This window comes from Amphibalanus amphitrite, unplaced genomic scaffold, assembly GCF_019059575.1.
Source record: "Amphibalanus amphitrite isolate SeventyFive unplaced genomic scaffold, NRLGWU_Aamphi_draft 000208F_arrow, whole genome shotgun sequence".
In the NCBI taxonomy this organism is placed as follows: Eukaryota; Metazoa; Arthropoda; class Thecostraca; order Balanomorpha; family Balanidae; genus Amphibalanus; species Amphibalanus amphitrite.
In genome coordinates this window covers 754,113-774,096 of record NW_024881703.1, presented here as the reverse complement: position 1 = coordinate 774,096, position 19,984 = coordinate 754,113, and the positions used below count along the sequence as shown (strand labels likewise).

At 45.3% G+C, this 19,984-nt stretch overlaps 1 protein-coding gene across 1 annotated transcript in view; it reads right to left on the bottom strand.

The window, feature by feature from the left end:
• Window positions 1–79: 79 nt before the first annotated feature.
• LOC122385097 (lysophosphatidylcholine acyltransferase-like) overlaps window positions 80–19,984 on the bottom strand; it is a 28,795-nt gene continuing 8,890 nt past the window's right edge. Inside the window, exons 4-5 of the mRNA XM_043373103.1 lie at window positions 3,180–3,292; window positions 80–115 (exon numbers count right to left, since the gene is read on the bottom strand). Coding sequence (XP_043229038.1) covers window positions 80–115; window positions 3,180–3,292 — 149 coding nt within the window. The remainder of the gene's footprint in view (window positions 116–3,179; window positions 3,293–19,984) is intronic.

Here is a 19,984-nt window from a genome sequence, read left to right as displayed (position 1 = left end):
TGTTACGGCCCGTTTGAAAACCCGGTCCGTATTAATGCTGCCCGGCCCGCATTAATACTGACCGGAGACCTGGCCCGTATTAATACGGCCCCCGGTCAGCATTAATGCGGGCCGCCTGGCGGTCAACATTAATACGGGCCGGGCAGTATTAATACAGCCCACTTTTTTCCTCACGGCCATATGAAAACTCGGGCCATATCAAAACTAGCCAACTAGTCTCTATTCCATGTCTTAGCAAATGCTGCGTAGGCCTGCAGTGGTTTTAAATGTATTTTATACTTTCTGACTGTTGGCTAGTAAATGTTTGTTTCGTGGTATCTTCAGCGTATAGACCAACCATACCTTGACCTTACACCATACATGACCTTGACACCCACCATAATGCATTGGTACAACATCATTTTACAATTACATGTTCCAGTGTTTAAAACCACAACAAGACTAGAAACACGCAGATATTATGAGCCAACATACGATGAATTGCGATTCCGGCCAAACATGGTCTCGAGGATCAGGTCACAGGTCAAAGGTCATTTGGGTCAGGGTTATGAAATTTTAGAGCAGATGTAAAATTGAATAACTCGAGGGTACTGAAAGTTTCGTCGCGATCGGCCGTTTTTTACGCGAGTTATTCGCAAAGAAAAAACGAGGGGGGGGGGGGTCCGTTCGACCCCCCCCCCCTATAAGTGCGAGGGTTAAGTGGAAATCAGTGCTAAAGTCCTCGAATTATGACATTTTCAAAATGAAGTTGCCATACACTTTATGATCACTAGTTATTAAGATCAGAAAATGAAACAGATGCGTGATACGCTGATACTCACTGTCGGTCCTCCAGCGGTAATGGAAGAAATGGGCGCGCGGCAGTGTCGGCACTCCCTGAGGTGACCTTGGGCGATGTGTTAGACCTGCTTTTATTACCCTGGGCAACGTCTAGATGAATATTGCTGGTTGTCTCTACAAAATTATGATAAACCCTCGTTTGTTTTCTCTAAATGGTGTTTTGAACTATTTTAACCCGCGCCCCGCTGGGCTATTCAGCCATACGCGCCCTGCTGGGGGGGCAGATTCTGCCCCCCTTGTCTAACTTCCGAACCGATGGTCGTAGAAAGACGGGGAAAACGGCAATCGAAAGCTCTCAACAAGGCGGATCTTAAGAGCCCAATTTTTTTGCTTAAGTAGGTCAGAGGTCAGGTCAAGGTCAGGTCAAGGGTACAAAATGCAAGTTTCTACAGTATCGGCCTTGCACCGTAGTTGCCGAAGAATGGACTGAGACTGATTGCCCAAAACGTGTTCTTAGACTACCAAGGCAATATTCGTTGCATACAATGTCATTCAAAGGTCAAGGTCAAGGTCATGTCAGGCCAGGTCAAGTCACCAAAAACAAAATACTGAAAAGGGCATGTGCGACAAATGTTTTATGGGTCACTTTACTCATAGAATTCAATAGGCACACTCAATAAGTGATATGGACCAGCTCTGGATAAATTTCAGGTTGAGGTCAGTTCAAGGTCAGGTCAAGTGAGGTCAAATTTTGAAATTGGTTTTTAAGGCCTAAAAAGGTGTCTATCTGATGCAGTTTTTCACGGCGAATCGAATGGTGCTATTTTGGTTTCCGTACGAGGTCTAGAACTTCCAAAAAAATTATTTTTCAAAATTTTTGTGTGTCGTGACGTCATAAAATTTTGAATAACTCCCACATTTTTGAACCGATTCTTCTAAAAAATTGCTATGTAGGTGCACATAGACCACTTCTCTGACATATATTTCGTTTTTTTATACACTCAAAATTTTGGATTGTATAATTATTTTCCCAAAAAAGTCAGTTTTTTAGAGAAAAAATTTGGGCCAAAATCCAAAATTTTCAAAAACCGAGATAGCCATTTGATAGACAAAGTGGAATCACGCATAACCTTTTTTTGTAACGTCTTGATTTCTTTAAAAATGAAGATGTGAGCGGCGTTTGAAATTTTGCCGTTTTTGAGGCGAAAATGGCGAACATGACGTCACTAAAACGTCAATTTCTCAAACATTTTCCGACGGATTTCGCTCAAATTTTCAGGGAACGTGTCAAATTGATGTATGATAAGGTACCGAAAGTTTGACGTCGCTGGCGTAACGCGTTTAGAAGTTATTGGCGAAAAACGGGAGGGGGGCAGATTCTGCCCCCCCCCCCCAGCGGGGCGCGGGTTAATCACGTATAATAGCATCTATTTTCTCGAGCACGTTTTGTTCCATATCATTGCCGAGCACTGGTTTCAACTGCTTGCCCAATTCACTGCCTTTCGATCTGTTCGCTAGTCTCGGGGTATATGTTCCGGTCTTGTAATCGAATGGTTGTGGGTTCGAGGCGGGGTTGGCGAATATTTACACATGGCATTCAACTTTTATCAGTAAGCCGAAGTCTATAAAAACATGCTAATGTAATTGATTTTGCAGCAGACGGATAAGTTTTGAAATAAAAGGTGGGCAGCATTAATACTGCCCACCTAAATCGGCCGCATTAATACCGACCGGCAAGGCGGCCCGCATTAATGCTGACCGGCCCGTATTAATACGGGCCAGGTCTCCGGTCAGTATTAATGCGGGCCGGGCAGCATTAATACGGGCCGGGTTTTCAAACGGGCCGTAACATGTATACCTATACCCGGCAACAAGCAGTCCTTTGCTCGTTTAATTACTGCACTTGTTTCAAGTGTCTCTAAACAGGTAGGACTTCATTTCTCTACGATCCTTGGTTACAATTTTCCTCAGTTTTGCATAGTTACGAGAAAGCGTTGATGAATGAATGAATGATGAATGAATGAATGATGAATGAACGAATGAATGCATGAATGAACAAATGGACGAACGAACGAACGAACGAACGAACGAACGAACGAACGAACGAACGAACGAACGAACGAACGAACGAACGAGCGAACGAACGAACGAACGAACGAACGAACGAACGAACGAACGGACCAACAAATGCACGCAACCACGTGCAAACAAACGAGAACGGACGGACGGACGGACGGACGGACGGACGGACGGACGGACGGACGGACGGACGAACAAACGAACGAACAAACGAACAAACGAACGAACGAACGAACGAACGAACGAACAACCACCCGCCCGCCCGCACAGACGAACGCACAGACGAACGGACGAACGGCCGGATGATGCGCACGGCTCACCTGCGGCCACTGGCCGTTGCTGTGAGCGCGCCGCTGGATCTCGCGGATGGTGTTCTGGCGCGAGTTGGGGTCTTCTCGCGACACGTACACCGGCTGGGTGTAGTCGATCAGCTCTGGAGGCGCGGCACAGACGGGGCGTCATGTAGACGGCGGGGCTGCTCGCGCCGCAGAGCGTACCGGGAACGAGGGGAACGGTAGAACAACAGGAAGCTGTCCCTATATGAATAACTTATCGAAAAGATATGTCATCAAAGGTAGGCTTTAATCGATCGACATCAAGATATTGCGTTACGATGTAATTCAATTAGTTACGCGTATCATTTTTGCGAGACTTCTAGTGCATTCAGGTTCAGCACAAGTAAACGACTGGACAATTTATAACAAAGAAAGTACAAAACACACATAGACTTCAAACCAGTAGCATAGGGTGCCACCCATTAACCAGCCACCCCTCCCGACGAGCCACTACTCTACCAAGCTCACCCGAAGCGCCAAGCGGGTCGCAAGTTACGCGTGGACATTGAAGATGAGTGCAGTGGTGAAGAAGGCGTACTCTACGTGACATGTGGCACCACCCCGTGAGGCGACTAGCCTATCCAGCCCCGTGGCAGGCACGCCCCGGCCCGGCTTCCTCCCTCGGACGTCCGCCCCCACTTACCTTCTGCCGCGCCGAGCTCGTGTGCCCGCTCGCCGCCGCCCGGCCGCGGCGCGCTAGGAGCTGGGGTCTCGCCTTTCGGTGGTCTCTAACCCAACTCACACTCAAGGCATGGCTATACGGGTCAAGATCGGCGGACACTAGAACAGCAGATATGACGATCATAATGAAACTAAATAGCCCATCGAATATCCATGATATTTATATGAAGGTAAACCAACAATAGCTGTACAGTAAATAAATCTTGGCTGTACTGTTATCAGCTCAGGGGCGAGACGATTATAAGCAGCCTGCGGTGCTACCTGGATCTTCCATCACCAATTATGACGCTATCCGAGCCACCCCAGTCCCGCAGCCCGATCCTAACACCGCGGAGAGCCGGCAACCTATCCCTGTCTCAGCTTCCTCTGTCCAACGTACTGCCAAAGAACGGCATGCCGATCGTCTCGCTGCGGCAGATGATGGACGGCAGGCCAGAGCAGAAGAGCACGATCGCGTCTCCGAAGGTGGAGTGCGGCGCGGCCACCAGAACGGGCGCCTCGCGCGACATGGTGCCGCGGATGCGGATCACCCAGCCGCTCAGGTAGTAGGCCACGCGCGCGTTCAGCGCCTGAAGCTCGCGCATGGTGCTGCGGAGGGCCGGACGGCGAGTCAGCGGCGGCGCCGGCGCTCCGGCCGGGAGGTCCAACTGACCCCCCGGCCTGCAGCGGGTTCGACGAGCACTGTGGCCATTCTTATAAAGAAAAGAACGGAGGGACGCTCCGTCATTTCTGAGATTAGACGGAATTTGGTTATCATAAAAGGACGAAGACGAAAGACGGAACCCGTTAAAAGAACGAAGCCAGATTGACGCTACCCCCACCCAAAAGGACGCGTTTCCGTATCATAAAGAGACAAAGACGCCTCTGGTGACGTAAGACTTTGCGTTGTTCGTGAAAAATAACGCATCAGAAATAGCGCTGCTCTTCAGCAGCGCTTTTTTACGGCATTGATACGATATTTAGCTGGTTGCGAGAGCAACTTGTGCGAAATGTGTTTCAGGCTGCATGCTAATCGATATGTGAACTGTATGACATTGGTCGGGAGTTATCTCACACGAAAATTAGTCAATTTGACATGCAGACCAAAACCTATAGACCGCCACCTTATCGTTCTGCAGCTATCGTTGTTTATGAGGCATACACATGAACAGGCAGGATTGGACATCTTGAGATGCAATATCCAGTAAGTGGTAGGTGTTTGAAACTGCCTCCCGGCAGCTCCACCCTTACCTGGCCTGTGACCTGTGTCCTCTGGCGCCTCGACTGGTATCACGGTTGGAGGTCTGAGTCACGTGGCACTACAACTTCTCGTTAGCACTTAAAGTTCTTGTTTGCACGCAGAGAAATTCGTATACACTCCGCCACGCTCAAGCGCTCTCGCTGGACTGTCCTCTGACCCCACACAGAGTAGATCCACAGGCCATTTCTTTCCCCCGCTCCCCCTCCCCCCCCCCTCTTTAGCGTCAGTCGAAACCGTCAAAACAACACCTGCCTCACCCGTCTCTCTCTCTCTCTCTCTCTCTCTCTCTCTCTCTCTCTCTCTCTCTCTCTCTCTCTCTCTCTCTCTCTCTCTCTCTCTCTCTCTCTCTCTCTCTCTCTCTACCTACTCCCACCCTCCCTCCCTCCATTTCATCCCGAGCCGCCGCGCGCGTTCGCCGCGCGCCATTAACTGGCAGGATTGGACACCTTGAGATGCAATATCCATTAAGTGGTAGGTAGGTGTTTACTGTTTGCAACTGCCTCCCAGTAGCTCCACCCTCACCTGGCCTGTGTCCTGTGTCCTCTGGCGCCCCGACTGGTATCACGGTTGGAGGTCTGAGTCACGTGGCACTACAACTTCTCGTTAGCAGTTAAAGTTCTTGTTTGCACGCAGAGAAATTCGTATACACTCCACCAGGCTCAAGCGCTCTCGCTGGACTGTCCTCGCTGTCCCCACACAGAGAAGATCCACAGGCCATTTCTTCCCCCGCTCCCCTCCCCCCTCTTTAGCGTCAGTTCGTCAAAACAGCACCTGCGCCCCCCGTCTCTCTCTCTCTACCTACTCCTTCCCTCTCTCCCTCCCTTTCATCCCGACCCCGAGCCGCCGCGCGCGTTCGCCGCGCGCCGCGTCGTCCCCTAGCTGATAAGATGCCTTATCAGTACCCCCTCATCTTTTATCTCTACCGCCTGTCCCGAGCCGCCACGCTAACTCAGGGTGTCTGCGTTGTTCCCTTACCGCTTATGGACGTGCGAGCAGCGTGAGTGGGCGGGCGGGCGCGCGGGCCGGGGTCCGGACGGGTGTGTATCAAATGTACCCAAGTACAGTCGGACCCAGAATCCAACGGGACCCAAGATTCATAAGTACCCAGGTGCCTCAGGCTATACGGAAGTACCATAGCGACGTTGGGTCCCAAGGTCCAAGGTTGCCAGAATATGATTGGCTGAGCAGGCAGACCAATCGAACGAGCTGTTAGAAACTACTGTCCCTCAGTACACTCTCTGACAGTGGGCAAGTGCGGTGAAGAGTTCGCATACCAAAGTGACCCTTCCGGAGGACCGGCGGCCGGCGCCCAGTCAGGTAACAGGGGCATTCCACGACAAATGGACCAAAAAAATCGCGAAATAACACCCTACCTCTCCAATTTTAATGAAATTTCGGCTATGTGGTTATCTAGCCCGGCGATTCGTTTTGTGACATTTTCAATCACATCCGTCGAATACTTTGGGAGATATTGCCCCAGGCAACTTAATGACTAGCATAAAAACTATAAATTTCATCCGCGGATATTTCGCTAAATACTCATAAGATTCATATAAAACTGCATATCCCCACAATTGGAATTAAACAAAGATTTGTGTGATATCAATTATTTTGGAAAATTTTCGATTTTTATTTTTTTTTTACATATGATTTATTTGTAAAAATCAAATTTTGAGAATGTGGCCATCTTTTTTTGCAATTTATTTTTGCAGTAAAAGTCTTCTCAACGCATTGCCATTGAATGATGAAAATATTAAAAAGGTGTTTTTCCTCTTAAGGTCGCTATACAACATTAAATTTCGTCGTACAGTGGAAAAAATAACAATAACTGTCAACTGGTCCGAACTGAGAACGGTCAAATGTGATTGAGAGGTCATTGCAACTCTGTTAATTTTTTCTAAAGAGACTTAGGACACCTACGCAAGCTAAGCTAGGTCCCAAATAGTCAAAGACGTCATAATGACGTATTGTTCTCAAGAGAGCGAGGTTAAACCGCATGTGGCCGTGGGAGCGAGTACTATCCGCCTCTGACGGTTTTCTCATCACTGCCAGGGACGCAATGGCGATAGAGCGCTAAAAGTTATTACAACTTATCTTTGATTTAGCTTGTGACACCAAACGAACTTTATATAGGGTCACTTCACTGAACTATTACGTCAAATAAGTAAGTCTATGTAATGTTAAAAATGTCGCAAGATCGAAATGCCCTCATTGCCAACAATTATTTACGAGGAGAATGTACTTCACGCATTCTTTGCTAGGTCCGATGTTTCAGTTTTGCTCCTGGACCTTGCGTGACGACATAAAAACGGAACGTCATTTGTGACGTCACTAAGGCTGTTTGATGGGATAATTTTTCGTCAATTGATTCCAAACAAAATGAGATCATTGGGGGAAGGGTCATCAATGTAGGTACTCAGAATCATCTCAATCGACCAGATTCGTAACCTGAACGACTTCGTTCTGACCTTGACCTGAAGTAAGCACGTTAAGCTGAGCTTTCCAAAATATCAGCACACCATTCTACCCGGCGGAGCATCATAAACACGATGGTGCCAGATAAGTGTCAGGTACTGAAATGACGGTGCTGCGACCATTTGGGGATTTATTGACAGAAAATTAATCCCTGGTTCAGGGCATTTGACCTGACCACAGAGGTCACCAGTTGACCGTAATGATATAACTGTATTTGGAAGAGGTCAGCTTAAGGTGTTTTCCTCAGGTCGAAGTCACATCAAAACCGCTGAGGTCAAGATGAGCTGGTCAAATGAGGCCATGTATCAGCCGTTTTCATGGCGGATGTCAGACGAATCTAGCCAAATCTGTTTTACTGTATAGCTATTTTCATAACGTAATTTTGTTCAAATGTTTGATTTAAAAGGAACGTCTGATAATATGATTAATAAGGTCAATAAGCAACTAGTGCAACCCAAGCTAAAGCAATTGAGAATCAACTATGAACCAAATTTGACCAAATCGCATCAACTATCAGTAAATGTGTGTTAGATACTTGTCGTGAAAGCAGCTATTTTAGGTATATGATTAGGTTCAGCAGGGTTCCGTGAGTTCACGCACTGGTGGCTTATTCGACTCGCGAGATTAATTCCAATCAAGGTTATTGACAAAAAGAAAAACGATGACCTAAAACGACCATACAAAGTACTAGCAATTAGCATAGGTATACGACGTCATGGAAGGTCCCGAAGAATCGCCCTCTGCAAAGTGTATGGAATCACGATTACAGGTGTTTGATAATTGATGACAGGCTTCGTTCGTTTCCGGCATCAAAATAATAGTTTCAATGTTTCAATATTTCCCATTGACTTGTAATAGTGAAGTCACGTGGCCAGCTTGACCTCGGGTGAAAGTTAAAGTTGGAGGAATTGATGTGAAATCTCAAGAGCCGTTACTATATGCCGTTACTTAAGTTTCATCCCCTGCAAAAGGCTCACTGAGGGCGCTGTAAAGCTGCAACTTTTTGCATCGTTCCGATATTTATTTGTGCTGTCATATGTCAGTAAGCTGACCTCAGCCTCAAAATTCTGTTGGCGTAAAAAAATCCGGCTTAAGTCAATGCTCAGGTAGGTAGGAAGGTATGTCAATTTCAGCTCTCCAGCCTTACAGCGTTGCAAACGATCTCGAGAAAACCGTTGGGGCTGCACATCAAACCTTCGGCCAGGTGGAAATAAAAATGCTATGGAAGTGAATGTTTGTGAAACATGGAGCATCCCAAGCCACTTAATACCTTGAAATACATTAATCCAAAACGTTTGAGATGCTTCCAGTTCCAGGCATCACCGTTCCGTGCTTCTATGCTCAGGATACAGAAATCCTTCTCCTCCACGCCGCAACCCCCCTCAGGGCTGGACAGGCAACTTTATCTCATGCGGGCTGCTCCCTTGGAGCGGCACCGCTGCTCCCGAGGGAGCGCACAATCCCGGCCAGTTTTCACGTCGGTACTTGTAATTTTGTTATCTGCACCCTCTCTGACCTGGTCACGCCCCAGGCAATTGCAATGAATTGCTTCCAAATGCCGCACTTTTGCCTGCATATATTTTGTGTGTGGCATATTCAATAAGCAAACTCACTGAAAGCCCATTATTACATGGACAGAGCGAACTTCATGCGATTACTAGGGTGAGCCTTCTCCTCATTTGACCCTAACACAGCCTCGGCTGTTATGAGCGTTTACACGCCGATAACTCAAAAAGTTACCGGTCGATTTTCTTTTTTCTTTCACTATACGAGAGAATATACATTTGTGAGTATGTATGGTGAATTTCTAGTTAATCCAACAATAAATATGGCAGTTGGAAGCCTGCGAAGGGTAAGATGTCGCCGGCTGAGGCGGGATCGGCCGACGCGAGAAACGCGGCAATCACAATTTTGTGTTTACACACACATAACTCAAGTTGTTACCGACCTATTTTCAAAATTATTGAACCATAGGATTGCCTGTACATTTCTCAGTCTTCTCACAAAATTTGACGCCAATCGAATATAATCAGCGGTAAGGAGCGCGATGTAAAGACGGAACCGTCCCGCCCCGGCACAGTCTACGATTCAGGCGGCGCGTAACGGCTAGCGCCGGCCGCCGCGCCGCCGCGGCGGCAGGATGTTTGACTTTACACCGCTATTACTAGAAAAGTTGTGATCCAATTTTCTTATTTCTTGCACGAGGAGATCTGCAGTTCAATTTTGGACAGGTAGCCAAAACTTCACATTAATATTATGTTTGCAGCGCGAGTTATTGGCGAAAAACAGGAGGGGTGGGCGAAATCCCCCTTCCACTGCTCGTGTTAATATTGCCGTAAATAAAAAATTATATAAAAAGTTCAAGGCAAAACACCTCTCCAAATTTTTGTACATCTAATTTTCATATCCAGAGGCATCTTTTGGCATAATCTTTTTGGCAAAAATTTAATGGCCACATTTTGAAAATAAAAAATAAAAAATGTATTAATTAAAAAAATGTTGAGATTTTGAAAATTTTCAAAATATTTTGATTGATTATTTTTCTTCAGTCAATGAGAATTTCAATGATATACATATTAATGTAAGTTACAGACCATATCTTTATATAATGTGAGTCAAGAAGAGGGTTACTCTGTGCATTTTGAAAAATGCCACTGGCTATAACTCGTAAACTGTTTGTAGTATAACGCTGAAAATAGGAGATTAAGAATCTACGGTACAGATAACCCCCTAGACGCAATTTCATCAAAATCTGAGAGGTAGGGTGTTATGGCTTGGTCGATCTGTCATGGAACGCCCCAACAATGGGAAGGGTCGGAGGGACGGCCCGCCGCGCCGCACGGTGACAGCTGATTCCCGGGACGCTCAAGTGTCGCCTGTCAGACGCGTCGCCTGCCTCCCCCCTCCCGCCCCGCCGAGCCGCACAAAGCAGCCGGACCCTGTCGCGGAACGAACCACCCGACCATGCTGTCATCATCGGCGGCGAACTGAACTGAATGTCTTTCTGAGTCGTGGCGCTGAGCAAGCCTGAATAACTGGTCATGCTTGCGTATTTCATGCTTCAGCCCTGCTGTGAGCCATATTTTATGATTGCGGATCTTTCGCCGGCACAGGGGGGGGGGGGGGGGGGTTGATGAGGTTTTTCGCGAATAACTCGCGTAAAAAGCGGCCGATCGCAACGAAACTTTCAGTACCCTCGCATTGATCAATTTTACACCTACCCTGAAAATTTCATGACCCTGACCCAAATGACCTTTGACCTGTGACCTCTTTTCCGAGACCATGTTTGGCCGGAATCGCGATTCGGCGTATGTCGGCTCGCATTAGCCGCGCGTTTGCAAGCTTTTCGTGGTTTCAAACGTTCAAACATGTGATTTGATGTTGCTCCCATACATTAGGGTGGGTGTCAAGGTCACCTGAAGGTCAGGTCAGGTCATTGACCTTTGGTGACCTCGGGTGATCTCGGTTCACCTTTTCGAGTTTTACATGTTTCTAGCCTAGTTTTTGGAGCTGAATTCGAATTTAGCAATCATTTTAACATTTACGAAGTAGTTTTGGTGCCTTCGTAACATGTTACGAAGCTGTCAGAGGCGGTTGACACGTATTACGAATACCCGTCACAACCCCTACCGGTTGACCTGACCTGACCTGACCCGACCTGGTCTAAATGCTTAAAGACATCATCTCTGATCAAAACTAACACGATATTCGTGATCGTGAAATTACAGGTATGGTAAAACGTCCCAACTTTGGTTGTCAACTGGTTATGAGTATGAGTTCCGTTTGTATAGATAATGCATTTAATATTCCAGTTTCGGCGGTACTACTCTATTATTTAGGTAAGCAGAAACGTATTAACGTCAGTAACGTGCTTTGGGAGTATATGATTGGATGGAGAACCGTTAAAAAACAATACTTCAGCATTTGCAAGCTAAGCTACCTAGCTCAATAAATTCACCCATTGCAAAAAAAATACTGTTTTCAATGTCTTCGTCATCTATTTACCCTAATCAGCAACAATGCATCACAATATAGCCATTTCTGGATTGTGGCAAGCAAATAAAATGGTCAAGGCTGAAACAGATTTTCCGCAGTCAGGAAATCGCATGCGACTTGCGAGAGCCTATTCAAATACATTACAATCCTTCCCGCATCAAACGCATGCGGGAGGTGCGTACGATTGATGCGAGCGTGATTTAATCAATTTGAATAGGCTCTCGCATGCGATTTCCTGACTGCGGAAAGAGTCTGTTTCAGCCTTATTAGAAACCATGCCGGTGCGTTTTGTGAATTTTACAATGCTTGTTTGTAGCGGTATATCTTATATCTGTCATTTATCCCGCGTCGTAGTCAGTATTTTCAATTGCTTCACGTGCTAAGAGAGAAAATTATCAGATGTTGAGTAAATGATTTGTTAACAGGTTCTAGACGTGTAACAGTTGTTAAACGTCTACTGTGACGATTAACAAACTGTTAAACGTCTAGTAGACATTACATGAAATATGTCGGCGGCACGGGATAAAATTATTAAACCGCTCGTAGGTAGAAAAATCTTTTAAACGTCTCGCCTATCGGCTCGACGTTAAAAAGATTTGTTGTAGGGGAGAGTGGGGCAAAGCGGCCACCCTAACGCTTCTCACGATGCCAACGCTTGATTTTTAAACTTGGAAAGATCGGTGGTCACGCTTTTGCGAGGCTTATATCTCAGCAACCACTTGACCGATTTACATGCGGTAATTAGTAAAGAAGCTTCATTCCTTCTATCAAGTATTGGATTATTCCTGATGAATGTGGGTGACCCCTTATGCACGTGCTACTTGCAAAACGAAGAGGTGTCAGTTTTGTAACAATTGCAATATCGGGCCGATTGCGATGAAAGTTGGCATGTACAGGGTGTCCCATAAGATCGTTCTCACCTAAATTTTACTTTTAGGCGTACTCTTGTTTTACAACACGTTCAGCGTAACTCGCAAACTAACCCGCGCCCCACTGGGGTGGAGGGCTATTCAATATTCATAGCCCCCTGCCGTTTTTCTACTGCAATAACTTCTAAACCGCTTGATGTATCGCCGCCACACTTTCAGTACCTTCGGCTGCATCAATTTGACATCTTGTGTCAAAATTTGAACTTCGTATCCATCATAGGTCGGCCGAAAATGACGTCAGAGTGACGTCATGTTCAGCCGATTTCGACGCAAAACACTGAACCACGGGAATCGGTCCCAAGAGCTCAGTTTTTTAGCTAGATCCAATTTCTTTGCATGAGAGGACTCCGAATGAACTGCGCTATCAAACTGCCATCTCGAATTTTCAAAATGTTGAAAATTTTGAAAAATATTTATATTTAAATTCAAAATTTGTATTTTTATCTTTTTCAAAAACTTTTTGACTTTTCGAAAAAAAAAACGGAATACATATGATATAAAAAACGGAATACATGCTTATGACTTACCTACTCTATGCTTTAGTCTAAAAAAACGGAGCGCTGAGGACACCAGTAAGGTCATGTGGGCTAATTCATGATCGAGATGAAACACTCGCCTAAATCCCAAAACGGTCTCATAAGCGCGAAAGACAGTGCCTCCTTTTCGCCCCTCTTGGTTCCTGTTCAAAAGGCCAGGGCCACGGTATTGTGGGGTTATAGGCGCCCAGGTGCTAACTAAAGTTGCACGAGGTACCCCAAAACTAGTTTTTTTACGAAGACTGGTTCACCAGAAGATCTAGGGATCTAAGAGAAGCTTCTTAAAAAGCTCATATCTTTTTCTGTAATTATCGCTGACGAAGCTTCAGGAACGAAATATTCGATAACTTTAGATATAACTTTTTGGCTCCTATTTCTGATTTATATTATGAGGTTACTGGTTATTCTTATATTATTATTATGATCTAAGAGAAGTCTCTACTTTCCAGCTTAACTCGAACCGCCAGTATTGACTCAGTTTTGGAGGGGAAAATGGCATCAGGGAGATCGGTCGGTCGGTGATACATTAAAGCATTGAGGCAATGATGATGACTACACGTTGACGCTTTGATTTAAACATAAATTAATAGAGACTGATTCTATTCATGTCAATACCTTAATTGGTTTGACCTTGGTACGGCTACCTACCGTCAACCCCTACATCGTAGCAGGGCCTCGTCTAACATGTTAACTGGGGGGGGGGGGCAAACCCCGCAGTCACCGGCCTGCCCCCCCCCCCCCAGTCAGGGTAAAAATGTCACTACTGGGGGGGGGCGGCAAAAGCGAAAGGGCAAACGAATTTTTACTCCAAGGCGTCGATGCGCATAAAAACAAATGCGTAAACGAAACATGGATGCAATGAGCATATTGATATACCCGATTAGTACCTCTCACTGTTTTCACGTGTTTAGGTATCTTGTTTACCTGATAGCATTGTTTTTTTTTTTCTTGGCTCACTGCTCAGCAATACGTTACATTTCGGGTTTTCAGGCGACCTAACTCCGTGTCCCGCATATTATCTTTCACGTATTCTCCTGTTGTTTCTGTCCTCGGGGCGTCAATCTATTGCTTCTACCCATCGTCGGCCTCACTACTTGACGTCGAACTTCTAGCTGAACGGTCACCGGTGTGCGGCAAGAGTAGCTCCTAATCGTAATGAAGCAGGCTCCCATTCTGAGTGATCGTAAGTTCAGCTTGGTGGTCTGTCTCTGGGGACAGGAAAGACTAGTGTGGGCTACCAGAGGTCAACGTGGGTCCAGAAGCTGGCATTGGCCATCAGAGCTCGGCACCTGACGCTCATAAGCCAGCGGGGCCCATTAGAACCGATCAAGGCCATATATACAGGGTGTCCCAGAATTACCCGAACATTGTTAATTAGCGTATAAAATAAGGCAAACATGATTGCGCTTTTTTCTTTTTACCGTCCTATATAGTCAACTAGGGTGGCTGTCAAATAGCACATGCAATATGTATATGTATGTATATTGTATTAGCGAAGCAGTCCAATGATGGATTAGTGTCAGCTTCTAGTCAATGACAATAGTAAAAACATATAAAACACAAGCACACACGCGCATACACATTGTACTAAAATACCAAAACGCTAGTCACATGTCGAGTTTAAAAGTCGTAAAAACTCTGCTCTAGTTCGAGAGCCGGTGGTGGCAGGCGGCAGGCGATTCCAGGACGAGGCCGCTCGGTACGACAAGGCCCGGCGCGACATAGACAGCCGGTAAGCCGGCAGCTCCAGCACACCGGCACACGTTGCTCGCGTTGAGCGCTGCGATACAGCGGCTCAAGCAATAGATACGCTTGTTACAAGATCAGCCGACAATGATGGAAAATGCCAGCCATTGCTGGTCTCAGTTGTTTTACGGGTCTCCCGGAACTGGGTGTAGGCCTGTTTTCTTTGACCTCTTGCCGGAGGATATTACGATCATATAAAGATAAACTTGACATCAAAGTGTTCCCAGGCCATAAGGTATTATCCCCCAAAACAAAAATTTCTGCCTACACCACTTTTGCTGCGTTTTTTACATTTGGAGTGCAGAAGCTCCATGTCTGAACATGGCGCGACCTTTGGCTTCCAACAGATTTGGTTTCCAAAACAAACCCGTTCATGGCCACTTGGTTCACGGCATCCAGTTTTTGTACTGGTAGAGTATTACCGCAGTAGTACTCTGTGCTAACGGTTGTCTTTGGGCCATCATATCAAGCCCAATGAGTGCACGGTGGCTCAAAATGTCTCACAATATGATTTTCGACGGGTGCCTGGCCGTCTCTGCTGTTGGGGCGTTGTAGTCATCTGACGTTCACACACGCCTTTTTCGGGCGGTTCGAATGACAAAATACCTTCCTTAGACCACAAAGTGTGCTTCAATATACTGTTTTGTTGTATATGATATGTTTTTGGGATGAATTGTAGTGATTTGCGCTGCTTTTCCCGTAGTTTTCGCATATTTTTCTGGCGAAGGACCCCAACTTCCAAAATTTTGTCGAAGATAGTGGTGCAAGGTAGGCTGATGTTTTGTAGATAATCCTGATCTATTGCTTAACTAGTTTTTAGCTAGATCGGTGACGTTTGTTGTCTATGACAAGCAACCACCTGTTTGACAACTGGTGCATGGCCCTTTTTGGCCGAGCCCAAGCTTGTCAATCAGGTTTAGGTATCTCTTGCTCTCTCTCGCTTCGTTAGCTGATATAATTGCGCTTTGCTCAATCCCAACTGCTTGCAGATGAGCTGCTGAAGCTCTCCAGCAAAAACCATGCCGAAAGTCCGTTTACAAAGTTGAGAACGGGAGTTGATTCACCATGGTTGCCTGTTAGTGGCTTAAGCTGAAAACGGAAAAGGACTACTCTTACTTGACTCTGGATAATAGGGGAAGCCGGGGGAAGCCCGGGCACGGGGGAAGCCCGGCCACCCCGTTTCTGGCTAAATTATTCACAATAAAATGCTCAACTGTTTGTCCTTTCAGCGTGGCAGCTAAGGTAACGCCAGTAAAAAAGTTAAGGCTAACAAAAATTGCATATTGTTAAAGTTATAGAGCAGAAATGATATTTTAAGGGTTTTTAGCTAAAAAGTGAGATATGTTGCACTGTTAATGTTATACCATACAGTACTAATATTTATACGAATGTTATGTAAGGACCGTTTAAGTGTTTGTAGTGAGGGGTGACGAGGCAGGCTGGCTTAAGTATGACATTTTTTTTCGAACATCGCAGTTCTAAAATAAAAATTAGCACATTGAGGTAACCCCGGGCGAGTGGCCAAGCTTACCCCCAACCGAGAGCAATGCCACTAAACCACTGTTTTCCATGAGATAATAGGTACTGAGCAGGTTTGGTTTACACCTAGATCAAAGATAAATTTCGAAAATAAACATGTTATCATAGACAAAGCCAGTCATGTCACTTAAGGTCAACTAGGGTCAAACTACGTTTTTGCAGATAACGCGACAGACAATGAAGTTAGAGCTTCAAAAATGGTGTCGTTGTGTTCTTCTTCATCAGCCGAGTCGAATGATATGCAATATGATGCATTAAGGCAAAAAGAAAAATAAATTTTAAGGAATTTTGAAATACACATTTTTTGTCAATTTTGCATCACGATTTTCATCGACGTATATGTGGTAGACGCTAGCTAAAATACCAGTAGTGACATAAACTCTAAGATGTCCAGAGCTTATCAGTAGGTACCTTAGTATTTCACTTTCCGTTAATATTTTGAAGACACATAATGGTTTCATCAACTCGTTGTAAAGCGCTGGGTAGGTGGCCGGCTATGCCGGGCTTACCCCAGAAAAAACAACACTTTTTTAAAACTCGATTTTCTCAACCTTATACTTATTAGAGAGATAAAATATATGAAAAATTGACCTCTCCTCGACATTTAAAATTATTTGAATAGCCAAATATTACTGTATTGATATTTCGACCAACAGGTCTTCTTCAGAATAAGTGATACACAAGTGTACGAGAATACAATAATTGATGCAGCAGACTTATTCCCGCGGTTTTCAAATTCAAAAATTAGCGCGGTTTATCTCGCGCTCATAAAACAGTGGTACAACCAGTGGTACATGAAGTTGTTAAAAAGGTTGTACCACTGTTTTATGAGCGCGAGATAAACCGCGCTAATTTTTGAATTTGAAAACCGCGGGAATAAGTCTGCTGCATCAATTATTGTATTCTCGTACACTTGTGTACACTGTCTTATTCTGAAGAAGACCTGTTGGTCGAAATATCAATAGGTACAGTAATATTTGGCTATTCAAATAATTTCAAATGTCGAGGAGAGGTCAATTTTTCATATATTTTCTCTCTCTAATATTCATAATGTTCCTCGCAAGAGCGCTCCAAAGAAAACCTTATACTTATTCCACGAAACCGAATTTTTGGGAAAACACGGCCAATGAACTTAGCTAGCTAACAGGATATCAACATTTTATACAGCACGTATGGTATGTAATAAAAATGAAAAAGAGCTTACTATGCCGGGCTTCCCCCGGCTTCCCCTAATTGATTCGAGTCGTTGCCGGCCACCAAAAGCACACAGTCCCCAAGCTCGATAGCTAAGGGATATCTTATAAAAGTATGATGCTTGTATATCAAGAAGCGAGCGCAGTCGTACTTTTAGCCAGAAAATAAATGTTCGGGTAATTCTGGGACACCCTGTAGGAACCGATGTGGTTCGCAATAAAATATATGCGTTCGTAATAAATTGCTAAGATAAGGTCAATGTTCAGGTCATTCGAGGGCATCCATTGTCCATTTGGCTCGATTATTCAAAAAAAATATTTGATTTCAACGTTTTAACTTTACCTTGCACGAACAGAGGAGCAGAAGCGCATACAAATAAGTGATGGCTCCCTTATAGCCATAACGGGAGTACGATTCTTAGATAAACGGAAATAAGTCGTTAAATTTGAACTCCGACGAACAGTAAAGCATCCATGAGAGGCTGAAATCGTTTACGAATGACTGCCTTAAAAAAAGGTGTAGCGGGTCCAAAACTACGGTTTCATTCTTTACATGCTTATTACTGTCTGGTGGGGCAATGTGAGGGGGTTGTAAACTAATGCAAATGCATGGGTTGGATGGTCTATTTTTTACTTATTTAGTGTTAAAAAAGTTCATCAGGTTTCAGGATTTGTGGGCACAAACTATAGGTACACGCTATAAGCAAGGTCATGTAAAGCGACTTGAGTATGTCAACAGTGACACATGTAGGTACGGCCAGCACTTTGCGGTCCAGCACCGGGAGCCCGGCCGCAGCCGGGAGGGCGGGGTGCAGGAGCGCCAGACCGTCTGGGAGGTGGCGCGCACCCCTCCTATTCACAGCGCAGGCCCGGCTCGCCTAACGGTCACCGCTGCCACTATACCGTTCACATACTCCCCCTGTCATGAGACAGCAGGGATGGGAAGCTGATTGATGAGGATACCCTTGAGGTGGGTCCGAGATTTGCTCCGCTGCCCGGTACGCTCTTACAATGGGCACATCCGATGGTCGGCTCAGTGGCGGGGCCCGTCCCTTGCGCTGTCCCGGCCCACCGGGGGACCTCCTGTGGCGACACTCAGTCATCCATGAATTGAGCAACTGGTGCAGCCCAAGATGAAAGCTACTAAAAATCAGCTATAAACCTATTTTAACCAGATCGCACCGAATGTCATAAAATGTGTTCCAGATAACCGTTCTAAATATGGGTATTATCTTGTCATCTACACACTTCTTTGGGATAAACTAACTACCTGTGTTTACTTGTTGATAGGGTGGGTGTCAAGGTCACATGAAGCTGCGGAGACGATGGATTTTAAGGTGACTCCGACTCAGGCTCAGACTCCGACTACGGCAAAAATTATCCGGCTTCAAAAATCGCCTCCAACTCCGACTCCGGACATTGCCCAGCAAGTCCATATAATGAAATAAAATTTATTGTCGGATATCTTTTTATCTTGCCTGAAGCGAACTTTTGCGCGTTCTTAGGCCAATGTTGCAAATAAGTGTCTACTTTTTAAATAGCATGCATAAATAAAAACAGGTTTTGACGCAGCAGCCTTCTTCAGTTTTTTTTTTCAATGAAAACGCTGGTCCAAAACGGGGGTATGTCCTTAGCTTCAACAATATCAGATTTTGAAAGGTCAACAAGCAAAATATCATGAAGCAACTAGGTGTCGGGCATGACTTTGAGCAATGCAGTGTTAACTTCGGAGTCGGAGTCGGTAAGATTTTAGCGACTCCAACTCCGACTCAGGGCAAAACTTCCGACTCCGACCGACTCCGACTCCGACTCCGCAGCCCTGGGACTCAGGTCAAAGTTATTTTCCTTAGATGACCTCGTTTGGCGTTTCAAAACGTCTCAGCGTAGTTTTTATGAGCTGATTACAAATTACGCACAGATATAAACATTCCGGAACTAGTGCATAAACATTCCGGAACATCGCTGTCAGTTATGTTACAAAACTGACAGCGATGGTTTATAGTTTACACCTAATGGATAGCCGTCGGGACGCCGGTTGACCTGACCTGACCTCGTTTGATCTACTCAAATGGATGAACACATCATCTTTGATCGTAATAATTCTTAAGTTCGAAATCAGGACTCCAGAAACATAAAGCATCACTTTTAGAAGTTCTACAAGATCTCGATTTTCCCGATATTTGGTCATTGACCTGACCTTCGGCTTCCAGGTCAGACTAATGACCTATGTACAGGGTGAGGCAGAAAGATTTACCTGTTTGTTTTCAGTCCATGACTGGAAAATGTATGAACGGATTTTATTAAAATTTTGCATGCAGCCTCCAAACTGACTTGTTCATTAACATTGATATCGTTTTTGCATTTTGTCATAATTTTTGATGAGCTATGGCGAAGATTATAATTAGCCCTCGCCCTGGCAGGGCGCCCGAGCTTTTTTTTGCGATGCAAACCGAAC